This window comes from Felis catus, chromosome A1, assembly GCF_018350175.1.
Source record: "Felis catus isolate Fca126 chromosome A1, F.catus_Fca126_mat1.0, whole genome shotgun sequence".
In the NCBI taxonomy this organism is placed as follows: Eukaryota; Metazoa; Chordata; class Mammalia; order Carnivora; family Felidae; genus Felis; species Felis catus.
The window spans coordinates 150,645,368-150,664,708 of record NC_058368.1 but is presented as its reverse complement, the minus strand read 5'-3'; the positions used below and the strand labels follow the sequence as shown (position 1 = coordinate 150,664,708).

The 19,341-nt window shown below is 35.1% G+C and overlaps 1 protein-coding gene across 7 annotated transcripts in view; it reads left to right on the top strand.

Annotated features, from left to right (window-relative positions):
- Nucleotides 1-19,341, top strand: part of TMEM161B (transmembrane protein 161B) — a 72,761-nt gene that overhangs the window by 6,641 nt on the left and 46,779 nt on the right. For 6 of the 7 annotated variants that reach the window (XM_045033414.1, XM_003981137.6, XM_045033415.1 and 3 more), the window contains one exon: nt 15,782-15,885. In XM_045033414.1, the coding sequence (XP_044889349.1) occupies nt 15,782-15,885 (104 nt within the window). Of the gene's footprint in view, nt 1-6,566; nt 6,908-15,781; nt 15,886-19,341 lie in introns of those variants that run through there. The other variant, XM_045033421.1, reaches the window with a different exon arrangement.

Below are 19,341 nucleotides of genomic sequence, written 5' to 3'. Positions count from 1 at the left end.
ATAAATATATGGCATGGAAAGTATGCTTGAACTAGAACTAGATGACCTCTGGGGTTTGACTCAAGTTTTTGTGATTCTGAATATGTGAAACTGAATATCACTGATATTCACTGACGCACATTTAGTTGAATGTATATTGAAGTGACTGACAGTGGAGGGAATATTCAATTTGTCTTTCAAGAAGAGTTTCACAGAGGATTGATTGGACTAGGTCTTTTAAGGGTAAGTAGAAGTATGTTAGGTGGGTAAGAAATTGAATATTACTTTTCCTCATTTTATTTAAGTAAAAGTATTTATGTATCCTACTTACATTAACTCATTTAAATCTTCATGAAGTATTTAATCTTGGATTTTTTTTTTCCACCTCCACTTTTTTACCTGCTTTTTTTTTTTTTAACCTCTATTCCACAGATGTAGAAATGGAGACACAGCAAGATTAGAGTAACTCTTCCAAAATTAAACAGTTATTGATGGTGGAATTTGACTTGAACGCAGGCAGTTTGGCCATTGTGTTGTTGTACCAGTCTTACTGTTTACATTTGATAGGTTTCAACTTATGAGAGGAGTCATTTCCAGAACATTTTCCTATAGAAACAACATTAGGGTGTTATATTTCTAGAAAGTCTTTCCCAATCTAGTTCAATAAGTTCTATTACATCTCATATACTATTAAAGAAATCAATCATTACTGTCATGCATAGCACTAATGATTAGCCTAATTCAAGTGCAAACAGGTCTGACATTGCTGCATTCACTCAAAATAAGAATTCAGTCCTTCATATTCTCTCCACCTTAATTGCATCCAGTTAAGGCACTCCTTCTGTACAGTATTAATTTCCATTGCGCCTCTAGTATAGACTTGTAGTAACATTGATGAGGTGAGGAGCAATTAGAGAACTGGAGATGAATTGGAATTTCTTGTCATTGTTAAGTATCTAGTGTGCTAAAAGCCTGTCTCAGCCCATTTCTTTTCCCGAGGCCTTCTAAGGATTGGCTTGCTCATATCCTTTCACTTGGACTACCTGTTGCTTATAGCTAGAACTTAGTTTTCTCCCTGAGTTGCAAATAACATAGTATCATAGGGTACCTTGCATTCCCTACCATATGGTCAACGCACATGATAAAGGTTATTACTACCAGTAGATTTTTTTAAAAGTCACCTTGCCATGTTACTTACTTCCAGCTGATCATAACTGTTTACTTATCATAAAGGTCTTTTAGGGAAAAAAGTTGAAGCTCTGGATGATATTGATGAGTCTTTGCAATACATTCTTGGAAGTAGAGAGGTTTGGATTGTGAAGAAGAGATGAGATGGAAAATAATAAGAGACACTAGAGAGAGAAAGGGAGACCTTTCTCCTCCAGAAATTAATTATGAAGAAAGAACTTCAACAAGCTGTTCTTTTCTGTATTATAAATATATGAGTATAGATTGCCATCATATGATGTCACAAATAAGGCACTATAAGGCTATGGTAGGCTATGGCTTTTTTTTTTTTTTTTTAAATAAACATGATACTTTTATCTTTTTGATAAGTAGTAGACGCCTTTTGAAATACTAATCTGATTGCTTATTTTTTTTATGTAGTTATCTGTGTCTGCCCTTTACACAGTGCTTAGCTGATTTTTGTTATCTTTCACCATTTGATTGCCACTGTTTGCCCAAATACAATGATTTACCTAGCAAAGCAATGCCACACTTCCTGCTTTTTTTTTTTTCCTAAAAGAAAAAGTCATATTGGAGGATTCTGCTCCATCATGACTTCATTAAGTTCATTATGTTTGTTAAGTATTTTTATCATTTCAGAAGATTTTAGTCATTTTTATGATCAGTATAAATGATTGATTAAAAATGTTTCCAATTCTTTGTGATTTATGGGCATATGTATTCAAATATGAATGTTTATGTCTTTTGTTTCTGAATATAGTCTTGCTCAGAAGAGAAGCCATGACTTTTTTTCCTGAAAAGTTTTACATTATTAATATTTACATTTATTAGTAGAATTTTCTTAAGTTTAAATTTTTGCTTATTGTCTTTTCCCTTCCCTGTATTAGGTTAATTAATATTAGGACAGTGAAGCTTCACTTTATCATTTATTACCAGACAGCTTTGTTGGTTGGGTGAGTCAGATGCTAACTAGAATTAGAATTAATTGTAAACTAAGTCTGTTTTCTAATCAGGAGGGACAGATAAGAAAGCTTTGGTAACATTCATTATAATGTTAAATCATAACTAACTGAAACATTAGTTGGTTAAGGCTAACACTATTTTTGGGGCACCTCAGTGGCTCAGTTGGTTAAGTATCTGACTCTTGATTTCGGCTCAGGTCTTGATCTAATGGCTTGTGAGATCGAGTCCTTCATTGGGCCCTGAACTGGCAGCATGGAGCCTGCTTGGGATATTCTCTCTCTCTCTCTCTCTCTCTCTCTCTCTCTCTCTCTCTCCCTCCCTCTCTCTCCCCCTCCCCTGGTCAGTCTCTCTCTCTCTCTCTCTCTCTCTCTCTCTCTCTGCAAATAAATTAAGTAAATAAATAAACTTTAAACAACTGTTTTCTAACTAGATTCTGTTATTTATTGAGTACTTTTGATTTTGATAGAGAGCTTCTCAATCATATTAGAAGTATTGAAGGTCATCATAGTTCTTTCTCTTGATAGTCACTGAAAAAGAACATTTCAGATCATCAAGAAAAGGAATCCTTTAATAGGTAGAATTGGCCAAGTATCTGAGATAAACTTAAAAAACAAAACAAAATAATACTGTAAAACTCTTGGTATTCACAAGTCTCCTGAGAGAAATTCCTGCAAACCACTAACAGAGGGGAGAATGCTGGGCAGTGGGCTAGGTATACTCCTTTACATCAGAGCTTGGAGCTCTGATTTACTTTCAGGTCTCCTATAAATGTTAGCTCATTTAATCCTTATGAAGAAGGGATAATTGTTCCTATCAGCAGTAACTACACTTCACAGGCTTTGACTATGGTTTAGAAATGGTAGGTGTGTGAATGCCAGTAATCCATTGTGTTTATTTAAAATAACTGCAATCATCAACAATAAGATCTTTTAAGAACTTGGAGATCATTTGCCAACTCCTATCTTTTGTAGATAAGAGTGAGTCCCAGAGAGAGCTAGCTCATCTGTTATTAGTGACAGCCAAGTTCTTTGATTCTAGTATGGTTAATTATTCAGTACATTAAAATATTTACAGTAAGTGCATCTTTCCAACAGTTACCATTAGGAGTACACCTTAAATTTTCTTGGCTTTTGTGTGGGGCTTAAAATTTAGAGTTAAGCTAAAATTTTTATTTTAAATTTGTTTTGATGATGTTTTATTAGTGTACTTACCAAAGTTGTCGTTCTTAGTTTGTTTAAAAGAAAGTATTTGTAACACAGACTTAAATTGCATTAAATTGAGAGTATTATCTTATAGAAATAGACTACTTTCTCTGAGATACAGTGTATTGTCTTTTGATCTTAAAGTGAATAATTTTCTTTTTTATGCTAAAGTTTAGTGCTTGGCACATAGGAATTGAATGTAGTGAAGGACAGTAGGCAAATTTATGCTTTATCCTTTTATTTCATCTAAAAGGTAGTATTCAATATATATTGAAAACCTGCCGTGTTAGGCACTTTCCGGGGAGTTGGGTTAGGGCTCAAGAAATGAGATGAGTAGTTTCATTGGAGAAGAGATCCATAAATTGTTAGTCACAGTTGAGCATGATAAAGTCTGTTTTGGAGTCATGTATATGGTTTTGTTTTTTTTTTTTTTTTTTTTTTGTTTTTGTTTTTTTTAACAAGGAAGGTTTTATAAGGGAAGTGAATATTGAGGGATGGGTAGGAATTGGTTTGAAGTTGATGATCTATAAATGCTAAATACAAATTTATTAGTTGTAATTAATAGCTTCTTTGGATATAGATCTATAGGGGTATTTTCTGTAATGTCAGAAAATACAGTTAAGGAAGAGTACTACATTTAAGAATGCCGTCTTCCATTGAACCTTTTATTTGTTACTTATTAGTACTATAATGGAACATTTATGAATGTCTTAGAAAAAGGTGAAGTGGCTTGTTACCATCTTTAAAAATATTGCATTCTTCACCAACATTTTTTTAAAGATTTTTAAAAAATAAGTGTTTATTCCACACTGTATGTTAGCCAATTTGACAATAAATTATACTTTAGAAAATAAAATAAATGTTTATTCATTTTTGAGAGAGCATGAGCATGAGAGGGGTAGGGGCAGAGAGAGAGGGGGCCAGACGATCCGAGGCTGGCTCTGCACTGATAGTAGCGAGCCCAATGTGGGGTTGGAACTCACGAACCATGAGATGATGGATGACCTGAGCAAAAGTCAGACACTGAGTCACCCAGGCATCCCTAAAGAGAATTTTTTATTTTTATTTACTTATCTTTTATTTATTTATTTTTATTTATTTTATTTTTATTTATTTGTTTGAGAGAGAGAGAGAGAGAGAGAGAGTGCACACAAGTGGGGGAGAGGGACTGAGGGAGAGAGAGAATCTTAATCAGGCTCCATGCTCAGTGTGGAGCCCGACACCAGGCTCAATCCCACGACCCTTGGATCATGACCTGAGCTGAAATCAAGAGTTGGACACTCAACCTCAACCAACTGAGCCACCCAGGCACCCCTCTCATCAACTTTTTAACGACTTTGCCTTACCAATTTATGTCAAGAAACATGTCTTCTCAAGTTTATTTATAAATTTAATGAAATTCCAAGGAATGGTTTTATATCGTCATCTTTTTTTTTTTTTCAACGTTTATTTATTTTTGGGACAGAGAGAGACAGAGCATGAACAGGGGAGGGGCAGAGAGAGAGGGAGACACAGAATCGGAAACAGGCTCCAGGCTCTGAGCCATCAGCCCAGAGCCTGACGCGGGGCTCGAACTCACCGACCGCGAGATCGTGACCTGGCTGAAGTCGGACGCTTAACCAACTGCGCCACCCAGGCGCCCCTATATCGTCATCTTAAGCAATAAGTCTGGAGTTGTTTTTGAATATAGTTATATCAAATTCATGCATGCTCCTATGTTGTATGTGTTATTAAGATATTAAGGATGTACCAAGGTATTTTATTGAGAATTTTTGATTTTTGGCTTTAAAGTACATTAAATTTCTTACTCTCAGTTGGAAAATAGCAAAAATTTCTGCTCATACTTTTTACTTTAAAGACTTAAAAGCACATTTTGTGCTGTGAAGCACGATGCTGGCAAATCAAACAAATTCTGTAAGCAATTAAATTCGAAAACCCATGTGCTTAAATTCAAATCAGAGCAGTTGGTAATTATGTTTTACAGTTTTCTTTCTCTGATTTTACCTTCTTATTTATATAATTCTATTGGTAGTATTATTTTGAGGTGTATGAAGTTGCTGTTTGGTAGGTCAGAACAGTTAAGTATCTGTGATTTCATTAGATTCGTTTAATAAATCTATATTAAATCAGTAGGTGACCTTATTCTTTAGCTGGTTTTCTATCAAACCCTTTGATTATTTTCATTTTGTTTATTCAGCAAAGTTTTCCTTTTCTTATTTTCAGACCTGTTTAACTGTCTGTAAGGGCTGGGGCTAAGTAAGGACCAGCGTAGCTCACATAATGAACCCTAAGATTCTAGAAATAGTCTATTGGCAAGAATTCTCCTTCCTTGTTAATGATTGTTTAAGGCTGCTTTTACCTGCTTTGGCATTATATGGAAGAGGTTCTCATCTTGATTAAATCTATACAGCCCTTAAACCTATTAGAAGTAATCTTTATTATTATTATTTTTTTAACCAGCTTGAGTCTGTTAGTCATCCACATGTATATCACACCTTTCTTCCTGAGTTTCTAGACCTCTTCTCAGTCACATTGCCAAGATCCTGAGCTTGGTTTGTTTATTCTTCAAAGTCTTTCAAACTTTGTCCATTCAGGTTTTAAATTTAATACATCTCTACACTACTTGTACTTCTCTTCAGTAGGACACGTCTCATAAAGTTTTTTTCAGCTTGCACCTTTGGTCTCATCTATTTCTGAATCTTAAGTGATTAAATTCCCACAAACCCGTCTCTAGAACATTCAGCACCCATCCAACATTGGTTCCTTCCCTTTTGCCTTAAGCATGTTTTATTTTCCTCCTTATGAGGGTATATTTTAAGTATATTTTCTTTGTCAACCATTCTAGTATCCATCAGGTTTTCCTGTTATTGCTCAGTTTCTTCAAAGAATAATTTTGTCCATTATTTCCATCTAATCTTTACATAATTGCTTAAGTTTTATTCTTATCTGTTGATACTTCCCTTACAGAGATAATTAATAATTTTATGCCTAATTCCCTTTTTTCTCTAAAAATTTTAATTTTTTGGTTTTTTCCTTCCTTCCTTCCTTCCTTCCTTCCTTCCTTCCTTCCTTCCTTCCTTCCTTCCTTCTTTCTTTTCTTTCCTCTTTCTTTCTTTCTTTCTTTCTTTCTTTCTTTCTTTCTTTCTTTCTTTCTGTCTGTCTATCTTTCTTGTAAGCTCTGTGCCCAGTGGGGGACTGAACTCACAACTCTGAGATCTGGAGTTGTACACTCCACTGACTGAGCCAGCCAGGTGCTCCTGGTTTTGCTTTTGTTTTTGAAGCTGTCTTAGTTCAGGCTTTTTGGTGTTCATTGGATTATTTCAGATGGCTTCTATTTTACCTCTTTGCTTCCAATTACTTTTCACTTTAATTTTCTACTTGGTGCCATAGTTATCTTTCCAAAATATATATATCTTTCCAAAATATATATAATGGATTTGGTTCATTCCAGTCTTAAGATCCTGAACTTATTTCCGAGTACCTGAAGAAAAGTCCATTATGTGCAACCCCTATCAAAGTCTAAAGCATGTGGAATTGCTCATTGTTTTGGATCTTGCCATTTACTCTCTGTACAGGTGGGTGTATCTGTCTAAACTTTTTTCTTTTTCTGAGAGTGGGATACTTCTTTAACCTTTTAACACTAATTCACATGTCACCTCTGTGAACCAGTCTTTCCCAGCTCTCCCACTTGGATTTAATCACTGCCTTTCTTGGGGTGCTCCCATAACACTGGCACTGACCTCTACCATACCACTTATCACATATTATTTGTAGGTGGAAGTCAGGAGTGGTTAACACTGTAAGAGTTTGATACAAACACCTGATGCAAGATACGAGTTATTCTCTAACCTTGAACTTAGATATGGATTGGTTCCAAGACCTAAGATAGACTAGATTGTAGCCAAAGCAGTGGTATTTACATATTGAAAGATAGAATAGTTTTTATCTAGGTTTTTGTCTTTGGAAAGAGTATATCAATTGGAATGCAGTTTTATCAGTTAAAGTCTAGAAGTTTAGCCAGATTTAAACATATTTATCCATATCTATTTAGGGTTGAGAGTATCTTACCCCCTAGCTATTCTGTATTTTCTAACTTCAGCACTGAATGAATGAGCTATCCCTCAGTGCTGCCTTTTGGTCTCAATCACTACTCACCAAGCAGCCTACTTATTATTTGACCTCCATAGGATCATTAAGACAGTGATTGAATGGAACACTTAGTGTACTTTAACATCTGATCTACTTGATAGTTTATGTTTCACTGTAAATTAGTTAATAAAATTCTTACAACCTGATTATTGCCAGTCTGTTTCATGTAGATTGGTTGTACCAGTGAAGCATTTTTTGTGTGTGTTCTGAAAAGCTGAGAATGTAGCTAAGTTGCTGTCCTTGGGAGGCCTGCCTGAGGCTTGATGTTCCTGCAGTTTTCATGCACATTGTCTCTAGGATTCTACAATCACCCAAACCAAAATGTCCTGAAAATATCTTTGAGATCGTCTTCATTTTTATTCTACAGTTGTTTTCCTTCATGTTCATTCACAAAGTTTGATTGGTTTTCTTCTGACATACTTTATCTTTTTTTTTTTTTTCTTAGTTTGAACTGCTTCTACCTTAGTCTTAGGTTTTCTTTTTAATTAATATATTTCTATGTCTCATTTTTCTTATATGTTACTGGTATTATTTCATCTTCCTATCCTGTTTGCTTAAAAGTCTTCCAAGGTGATCTTATGTGTCCTCTTGGTTTTGAACACTCAACAATGTTAGATTCTTTCTTCATTTTATTTCCTCCAGTTCTTTGCCTTATAATACAAAAAGCCTGCTTTGGTTGAGCTAAGATTTTCACTGTTGCATGATTACTCTCTGTTCACATTTCGTTTAGCCTCGAATTCCCTTTTACTCTTTATCTCTGTGATATTAGTTTCCATGTTAGGTTTCACTCTATGAAACTTTTCTTCTTCTTCTTCTTTTTTTTTTTTTTTTTTTTTTTTTTTTTTTTTTTGCTGTTTTATTATTTTTGAGAGAGACAGAGTGTGAGTGGGGGGAGGGCCAGAGAGAGAGAGGGAGACACAGAATCTGAAGCAGGCTCCAGGCTCTGAGCTCTCAGCACAGAGTTCATTGTGGGGCTCGAATCCACAAACCATGAGATCATGACCTGAGCTGAAGTCGGGGGCTTAACCGACTGAGCCACCCAGGTACCCCATCTATGAAACTTTCATATGCAGTTTGTTCGGTTTCTCTAGCTTTTGTTCATAGTACTGTCCAATTTTGTCCTGCAATACTGTCTTAATTTTTTGGTACCTAGTATGATAATCTTGGATTTTAAGTTCTGTTAAGACATATTCTTTTGCAGTGTTGCCATTCATTTAGTTGTTCAACAAATATCAAATGCCCTATGATATGCCTTGAACTATTCTAAATGTCATTGTGCTAAGTATTTGGGATTTAAGTCTGTGAAACACTAAGTTCCTTTGCCAACTTCTTGATAACAGCCAGCAAGATATTGGATATATGTTAGGCAGATAGCCTGTACTTGTAAATTAAATCTTTATTTGCTTTTCCTGTTTATAGATATAAATAATTTCTACAGTGATGTAATTTGGATTTGTATCATTTTTCACATTGCTTGACCGAGACCCTAACCAATTTGTCACATAATATATGGTGATATACAGTTCTTATCACCAAAGTAAGAGAGATTATACCTGCAGTACTGCTACTGACTTTAGCACAGTTCTTCCTGTCATACCTGAGCTTAGCTATCTTAGTGCTGCGGGGTTAGCAATTTTTGTTGAATACTGATCTGATCATACTACTTCTCATGGGTTTCCTGTTGCCTTTCGGTTACATTCTAAACCCTTTAGTTTTGAAGCAGATATCACTGATGGCTCGTTCACTCAAGCTGAGTTCATTGGATTTTGACTCATGCTTTAACATCCAAAATGCCCTTTCATAGGTTTTCACCCTTAATAATTTCTTTCTCTCTCTCATTTTACTGTGTTCTCAGAACCTTCTGCCTATCCTCTCATCACTTTGTATCGTAATGGTCCCTTTACTCTCCTAGTTCCCTGGCTGCTCATTGGTGACTGGGACTCTGCTCCTTCTCCCTATTGCATTTGAGTGATCTAATGCTCAGCGCATGTACTTTGTTGCTCATTAAATGTTCATCGAATGGGCTGAATTGATTTAGTGGAAAAAACTTTAGGTTGGAAATTAAGGGTCTGGGTTTTGGATAAGTCTAACTTTGATCTTTGTTGTTTGAACCCTGATTTCTTCATTTGTAAATTGCTCAGAGATAGTTTAAGTGCTCAAAGTGTGAATTTGAAGTTTTATGTAAATCTAGGTTGAAATAACAAAATGTATACCTTTAAATTATTTGAGCATCTCGTAAGTCTATCTCAACATGTCTAGCTATCAGTAAAAGAGGTAAACAGTCAAGAGACAAAAATTAGGAAGGTTATTGGGTAACGTTGGGTGCTCTGATCAGATGAGGGGCCACCAAATGTGGGGTGTCCCAATTGGATGGGGACCGGTGGCAAGGCAGTGAAGAATTCATCCAAGGCATAAGGAGATAGAAGTTTACTGAATACACTCAAGGGAGTGGCTGGCAGGTCAATAGAGCAGAGGCTGCCACAGGCATTGGTGAGGGGCCACATTATAGGGTGGAGTGAGGGAATGTGGGGACTTTGGAATTGCCCCTTTTTTGGTAATCTTAGGAATTGTGCCTGGTTGTAATTGGTCAATTAGGGCCTATACTTATTTTGAGGTGGGTTGCTTAATGAACTTGTTTGCAATCAGCTGGGTGGTCTGTCTGGTTGCTCTGGGCCCTTTTGCTTTACTCAGGTTAGCTTTGCTCAAGCCTATTGCCTAAAAACAGCCTCTATAGGTAATATCCTCTTTCCTTTTTCTCCCTTCTAATTTATTCAGGGAGATTATACTTGAAATCGTTTGGGGGTGTCTGAGTCCCAAGTATAAATGCAAATATGCCTTCTAATGTTAAACAGCATGTGCTTTGTTTCAGTTGGTTAGCAGGAGAGCTAGTTTAATGAAACAAAACAAAATGTCAACTCTACTAAGTCTGACACAGCATTCTGAGTTTTATTTTCTGTATTGACAAGCAAGATAAAATGTTGATATTTGATATATTTTATTTCTTGGAGAGTTGTTTAATTTTCCTTGGTAAGAACTTTTTAAACCTACCCAGAAATGATTACTGACAAAACTTGAAATGATTATTCTTCTAGAGACTAAAGGCGAATAACTTTGTCTTGCTCTTCATGGCTTCAGGTTAATAGATAATAGAAAGTTATCTTAAGTTGAAACCTAAGTTGCCGTAGTATTTTACCCATCTTGGGTCATTTGAGCTATTTCACGAACAACTTTTCCCACTTTTAGTTATCAAGAGAATCAGGGCCTACTGGCAATGAATCTAGACAGAAACCATCACTTTGGTTAAATTTTGATGCATTAATAAAAGCATTAGGGCTACTTGAGTCATTGATCCCAGTGGTTGTGTTTGAGACTTGAGCCATGATGGACTTTGTAGCCTCACTGTATCTCTCCCCAGTTTAACAGTTTTCTGTTGTGAAATATTTGATTGTTTATGGCTAAATGTATTTAATCATTGTCTTTAATTAAAAATGAGAAATATTCAGGGATTTTTATTTTTAAGTTAAACAGTTCAGTAATCATACTTTTGTATAAACTTAGGTGTACATAGGCACACCTGAGTGGCTTAGTCGGTTGAGCGTCCAACTTTGGCTCAGGTCAGGATCTCATGGTTCATGAGTTGGAGCCTGGAGCCTACTTTGGATTCTGTCTCCCTCTTTCTCTCTCTCTCTCTCTCTCTCTCTCTGCCCCTTCCCCGCTTGTGCTCTGTCTGGCTCTCTTTCAAAAGTAAACAAACATTAAAAGAAAAAACTTAGGCATACATAGATACTATGTTGGGCAGTGAAGGCAGGTTATTAGAATGATTTTTATGTATTTATTTTTAGAATGGTTTGTTTCTAAATTTCAAATTGTTGTGTCCCTTAGTTAATGAGTTGAATATTTTTTATACTTTAACACATTAATCCCTAGAATGTACACTATAATTGCTAATTTCATAGTAATGTCTCAAAAGTTTATTTTAGTATTAATCTATTAAATTGATAATATATAACTGGTAACATACAATATAATAATTTTGGTGAAATCATTTCCACATAATCTTACCTCCCTAAAAATTAGATAACATTCTAGGAAAGATTCATTGACTTCTATTAGAAAGTCAGAAGAAGACTGACTTACATAATAATACATTTAGGACAGTATATAGATGAGCTTTTGGGAAAATATTTCTAGCTTCGTTTAAAAAGGTAGAAGTGGCAGGGTGCTTTGGTGGCTCCCTGAGCCACTGGACACTGTTAAGTGTCCCGACTCTTGATTTCAGCTCAGGTCATGAACTCACGGTTCATGAGATCGAACCCCACATTGGGCTCTGCACTTGACCGTGGGGAGCCTGCTTGAGGTTCTCTCTCTCTCTGCCCCCATCCCACGTGTGCACTCTCTCTGTCCCAAAATAAATAAGTAAATTTAAAAAAGAAATCTATTTGAAAGAAAAAGTGGACGTGGCATAATGAATAGTGTTCAGGTTACATTTTTGCCTTGAACATTTTTTAGTCAGACATTAGCTACTACATTGAGAGTGGTGTTTGCCTTTCTTGGGGTTCTCTTTAATTCTTCCTTTGCCTCTATATTTCATAAACTTTTGAGTTCTGCACAAAGATATCAGAATGCATTTCTCTTCTCAGTACCAGAGATACCACTGTAATTTAAAGCTTCATTATTTCTGGTCTGGGCCATTGTAGAAACCCAGTTCATATTTCTAATTATCCTCAATCCAGTTTGCTGATACTTGTTTTTGCCTTTGCATGGTTTACATCTTCACTTCTGCATCTATCAGCAATATCATGCTTAGTGATTTGAAGCAAAAGAAGAGAGTTGAACAAAATACCTCTCTTTCACTGTTCATCACATTCCATCATATATATTTTCCGTATCAGTCTTTCTGAAATGCCATTTAATACCTGTAACACTTACTAGATATGACTAAAATATGATTTCTGCTATTAAGGAGTTTACACTCTAATAAATTGGTATATGTATATTTGTGAGAGATTGTACTAGATGACCTTGAAGATTCTGTGATACTATCACTTATTTCTTTAAAGACTAGATTGAGGTTCACTTGGTCCACAAAACTTTCCCTGACTAAAAACTTATCTTCTGCTTTTAAGTCTATAATCTCAAATAGACCAACCTTCTGACATACTTGCTAATATATTTCTTGGCCTTGTTCTGCCTGAAAGAATTCTTTGTAATGGCATTCATTGTATGGAGATTGCAGAACTTCTATCACAAACTACACAGAAAATAGGGTAGTAAATTCAAGTGATAGGAAATGTGAAAGTAGAAAGGTAAAAATGTAACCTTTGATGTTAGGTGAATATAAAAGTGGTCTGAACCTTAACCCAGTTGGTAAAATTTAAGGCAGTAAAATATCCACAGTAAAACAAGAGTTGAGGCAGGTTTAAAAAGCATTTTAAAAGCCGTCCTGTTTAAGAACCACTTTTACTTCCTTTTTTTGGAGAACTGTCTGTACATATTTTTCCTCTTTTTTTTTTTAATTAGGCATTTTGTCTGTTAGTACGCTAGTTATTCCTCCTCATCCCCACCATCCACTGTTTCACTTCCCATGATTTCAGTTACCCAAGGTCAATTATGGTCTGGAAGCAGATGATCCTCCTTCTGAGATACAGTCAGGTCAGTAGGAACCAAATGCTATGTCACAGTGCCTGCGACATTCGCCTCACTTCATCTAATCACGTAGGCATTTTATCATTTCACATCATTACAAGAAGGAGGGTGACTGTAGTACAGTAAGATATTTTGAGAGAGAGAGACCACATTCAGGTACCTTTTATTACAGTATATTGTTGTAATTGTTCTGTTTTGTTATTAACTATTGTTAATCTCTTACTGTGCCTAATTTATAAATTAAACTTTATTGTAGGTATGTACGTACAGAAAAAACATTGTGGATATAGGATTCGATACTATCCAAGGTTTTGGGCATTTACAGGGGGTCTTGGAACATACCTCCCACTGATTTGGTGGAGGGACTACTGTAGTTGATTTGTAAGAACTCCGTTTATAATATCTAATAAGGAAATGATCCCTCTGTCATGTGAATTACAGATGTCTTTTCCCAGTCATTCGACATTGTTTATATCATTCTCTATTGCAGAAACTTGATTTTTCTTAATTCATAAAGTTTACTTTTTAGAGTAGTTTTAGGTTCACAGCAAAATTAATTGAAACGTATAGAGTTCCTGTGTACCCATTGCTTGCACATGTTCACCCTCCCCCTCTATCACGGTTCCACCCCACAGTACTACATTTCTTACAGTGATGAACTGTTGGTGGCACAGTTTGTTATAATAAATGAAATTTGATTTTTTTCAACTTAGTTTTTAGGTTTTTTTTTTCAATCAGGAGACTTGTCAGTTTAAAAAAAATTTTTTTAAATGTTTATTTGTTTTTGAGAGAGACAGAGATCATGAGAGGCAGAAGGGCAGAGAGAGGAGGCACAGAATTTGAAGCAGGCTCCAGGCTCTGAACTGTCAGCACAGAGCCTGACGTGGGGCTCAAACTCATGGAGTGCAAGATCATGACCTGAGCCAAAGTCAGAGGCTTAACCAACTGAGCCACCCAGGGGCCCCGAGACTTGTCATTTCTTGAAAGCCTTCTCTCTTCTTGAAATTTAAAAAGTTTTCTTACAGAATTAAAATAAAAACTTCAAAAGAGTTATAATAGAGGTAATAACAATGACAATAACAACAAATAGTATTCATACATATGGAACTTTCTCTGTATCAGGCATAATTTATAACCATAGCTTGATTAGGTAGGTTAAGTGAATAGCTTTATTTTATAGGACAGATAATAAAAGTACATACTGTTTAAATGACCTTTGCAAAGTCATGCAACTAGTAGTTAGTTGGCTGATTTTATCCCAGGCAGGTTAGGTCTAGAATCCATGCTCTTAAACCTGTACACTATACTGCTTCTTTTAAACATTTTTATATTTTTATGTTCTTATTTGGTGTATTATGTTTGAGGTAGGAATTCAGCCTTATTTTTGGACTGCTTGGATAGAGGGAGGAGCTAGCAAAGAGGAGTATGAAGAATTGATTGTCATGGTGTGAGTAAAGGAAGGCCTGTGGTAGGCCTTGTGGGATCCTGCTGAGATTTAAAATAAGGAAAGTTAATTTGTTAAGATGAGGTGATCTTGATGGTAGATCTTTCAATGGAATGGGCTGAAGCAGAACGTCAAATGGGAACTGTGTGGGGATGTAAGAACATAGAAGCAACTGGAAATAAGTCTTTTGTCAAGTAGCTATGAATATTAGGGAGGAGGGCTGTGTAATGAGGGAAAATCATTGTTATGTTTCAGAAAGATGAAAGAGACTTACAGATGTTACAATGTGGGTAGGAAGGATTAAGATACAGAAGAGATTTTAGAAGATATAGTAAGTAAACTATCCAGAGGTTGACGTTCCTGAAAATCAAAAGGAGGATGGGCTCTTAAGCACATTTGAAGGGATTTGTGTAGAAGATGCTCTTTATTTCCAGAAGGTAGAGGAAAAGATGGGTGCAGATACAAATGATTATGAGCTTCTTGGTGAAAAGGGAGGGTTTTTATTTAATGGTGTTTATTTTCTTTGTGAGTACAAGATGAGGGAGGTTGGAAGTGTGGAGATGGGGAAGGTTTTGACTTCGTTATAGTAGAGAATAGGGAGGGACTGATGAGAGTAAACTAAGGAGGCTTTTGGACATTATTGAAGGCCCACCCACTGGAAGTTGGTGATGACAGCACGAGTTAATTTTTTTTCTAGTAGTGACTTTTAGGCCAGTTCTGTCATCACACTTAATATGGTTAATGCTCTTTAATCATTCACTTAATCATTTAATTGTTCACTATCACCTTAGAAGTAAAAGGTAGGCATACTCCTTTTAAAGCTTGCCAAGCTCGTGTTTTAAGTGTATTGAATAGAGTAAGTTTGGAGAAAGATGGAAAAAACGACTACTTTTTACTTCATTTGGATACCCTTAAATAATGGAGAACGTTTCTTGGGAATTGATTTTAAATGTGCATGCTAACCCATTTAACTTTTATTAACATGGATGTTACCCTTGGGGAATTTTGTAGAGGATTATGAGATGAGATTAAATGTTTTAAGTTTAAACATGTGGTCTTGAATGCTTAAATGCCAGAATAATAATGTATTTTAATTGTAAACTCATCTTTTTTAAAGTCTAATTTTTGTAATGTATACAAAGTTTTCCACCACTGTCCTCAAATCTAAATTAATTCATTGTTAAACTTGTTTGTTTGTTTTTTTATACAGGGTGTGATAGGTATACAGCTGGTCGTTACCATGGTGATGGCCAGTGTCATGCAGAAGATTATACCTCACTATTCTCTTGCTCGATGGCTACTCTGTAATGGCAGGTAAGGCAAGGTTAGGCTGTGTCTGGTACTTTGAAATCTCTCTTTAGTTCAAGTCTCAGACTGATGGACTTACCAGAAGTTAAGCGTGAATTCCTGTTTTCTAAAAACATGACAAAGGGAAGTTATGAGAAAAATCTAGCTTCCTTATTTTTCTCACTTTAGACATTAGTAGTTTATTTTTTTTAGTACAAAGGTAATGGGATCATGGTGAACAATTCAGTCCTCCCCCTTTCATGTCCCTTTTTGTCCATTGCCATTGAAAATACCATATCACTTTTCCCATAGTTACCTTCTTAAACAGTTGGTCAACACAGGGAGGAGACTATAAATTGAAGTGATTAAATATTTTTACCATTGTTGGGAAAATGACTGAGAGCATATATTTGATTATTGATGACTCATTTGAGAGTTTATTATGAGAATTAGGGATTCTTTGTTCTACTGCAAAGAATTTTAAACTTTAACTTAACAAGGAGAGGTCAAAGTTATTTTGCTGGTTTTAATTTTGTCTACTGTGCTGTAAGCTTACTACTATTCCCAATCCTTCCACAAAAGAGCTCAGTTGCCTTGCTGATATGTGTGCAATAAAATAATGTCACAAGTAAGGAAGTTGAATATAGGGGATATGAGACAATTGCAGGAAAATGCCCTATAGAAATACATGCCAAAATCCTGTGTAATTATGAAAGGTAAGTTATAGATATGGTACCACAACTATAGTTTTGTTCTAACTGTTCATCTCCAGTAAATAACTGCATTCTCTTCATTTGTAGGTCTAGTTTCTTTTGTTTAGACCTTTTGGAGTTAGAAAACAATGGATAGATCCTATCCTCCTAATGATTTCATACACTGCAAGACAAATAATAAGCTTTTATGATTAGATCAAGGTCATTCTATCCACAAAGCTTAAATCTCTTTTATTGAATTTATTTTCTATGCTTTTTTTCATATCATTTAAATACAGAAAAATATTATTCAGACTGCTTAAAATTTTTTTGACCGCTGGCGCATGCATGTGTGCACACCCACACAGAATGTGTGAGAGAACGGCTATTTAAAAACATATGTTTTATTAGCAAAATAAATAATAACTAAAGTTTTAGTAAACTTTAAAACCTCTGTCAGCGTTATTTATAAGAGAAAAGTCAGTCATCTGTAGCTAGTTTTTAAATGTGTAGTCTTGTTTACTTTTTTGCTTATCAAAACCCTTTTCCATAGATCATGAAAGGATAAACATCAGCTGGGCAAATTACCATTCATTCTAAATAAATGGAATCTGATTTAATGAACTAGATAAAAGTATGTTAAGGTAGCTCGTTTCTACTGAGAATTCATATTTATAGATTCTGTTGATGATGAATCTCCAGTGAGACTCCAGATCTCTTTTTGGCTCCAAAGATCTTCGCAGTCTTGTCTCATTTTAGGGTATAGGCAATTTCCTGTTCTTACATAATCTGCTTTCCATTTGTTTCTGTGAAACTTACATTTACTAGTAAAAACTAAAACTTCAGAGATTGAAAACCAAATTCTTTTCTCTTAATATTGGAATTATGTATTATAATTAAAATGGTTTTTTTTCGACAAATATTAGCATGGATGTAAATATACATACTACATGTTTTGTAAATACACATACTACAGATTTGAGGGAGAGTTCAGCATTTAAAAATAAATATGAAGTTGATAATTTTTTGTAATCTTGATTTGCTTTTGTAAACCGATTAACTGTAGTGTTAATTAACACTGTCTGTAATTCTAAATCAGGTTCCAACTATAGCAATCAGAATTTTCTGGAAATAGTTACTTACTCCTTGTTTCATTTCCTCCGTTGTTTTTTTTTTTTTTTTTTATGTGTGTGTAAGATTTATCTTTTTTTAATGTTAATCCTGGAATTTTTAGGTCATGAAGTTAAATCGCTTAATGTTGTTGCCTAACTGTGTTCAATAAGATCATTGATTTTATCCTTTTGGGATAATTAGTGTTTCACCAACCTTTAATGATATGAAATTATGCTGTTTTAATATTGGTAAAGTATAAAATCCCTTGTGAATTGCTTATGTAGAAATATTGATCAGAAATGACAGTTTGCATTTTAAACCATATGATGCTGTTGAGTTAAAGAGAAAGATCTGAGGGCATTCTTTATCATCTGTAACATGCTTAAAAGAATTTGAGGGGAAAGGCTTATGAAGACTTTTAAAATTATGAATAGTGTAGGAAGGCTTGGGAGTGACTGTACTGAATGGAACAACTGAATAGAACTATTCAAATTAATAGCTGTGTAGATACCATGAAAGGTTAATCGTGAGTCTGACAGAAGAGAGTTGTTTTTAGGTTCTGTATATATCATTCTAATATTTGTCCCACTAGTATTGTATCTTCATATTGTAAATAAATATTCATATTTGCCTTAAAAGTTATGGCCTGTCTTTTTGTATCATATAACTTAATTTATGTCCATCTCTCATCAATCTGTGTCTTTTTGGAATGGAGGGTTTAAAGTGCCATTGGATTTTATTATGTTGATTTAAAGAGTAAGCCTGCCATTTACTTAAAGAAGTAAATAAACAATTGAAGCAATAAACAACTTTTACTTTATAAATTACTGGCGTGTTGATTTTTAATATTAGAAAAACACTAATTTTCTAGCTCTTGTTAAATAACATATATTGCTGTTAGTATTGTAGATCTCTAGTTTTTTAAAAAATAACTGCATAGTCTTTAGCTTGTTTAATGCCATTAAATTACCTTTACAATGTTATAAAACTTAATACTGATCAAAAGTTTTATTTCTCTTATGCTGTTTGGATCTGTACACTGTGAATTAGTTAGGAGAGGAGATGCACTGGGGTATGTTATGACCTCAGAATCTCAATGTCTGAACCTAATGAAAGTTTCTGATTCTGTTTCCTCAGGCAGGAATTAGGGTCTTATGGGAGAGTTAGAAAGGGTTTGTTGGGCAGCTCTTAAGGTAGGTTCTTGACAAAATGGTATTTAAAGATTTAGCTGTCTTTCCAGTGGTAACTTAGGGACTCTAGGCTTCTTCTGTCTTGTGGCCCTTGTATTCCTGATACCTTGGAATCTTCTGTTAGATGTTGTATCTGTTGGCAAATAAAGGGAATAGGCTATGGATATTTCAGGAGATGCAAGGGGTCACACTTAGAAGTCGATAAATCATTTCTGTCCACATTCCATAGGCTGGGGCCCTGTGACTAATTAAGGCCAAAGGGCAAGTGTGTCTGGGAATGTAGTTTTCATTGTACCTAGGAAGTAAAAGCAAGATTGGTGAGGGTCTAGTCCTTCTCTGCAGTAGGTGATAATGTGTTTACGAATGAGAAAACTCATTTAACTACTCACAGTCACATACTGAAAAATGAAACAGATCTAAGCTTCTTATCCTGAAGTTCAGTTCACAGTATAGTCTTTATTTGATTTATGGCGCTCATCAACTCCAGA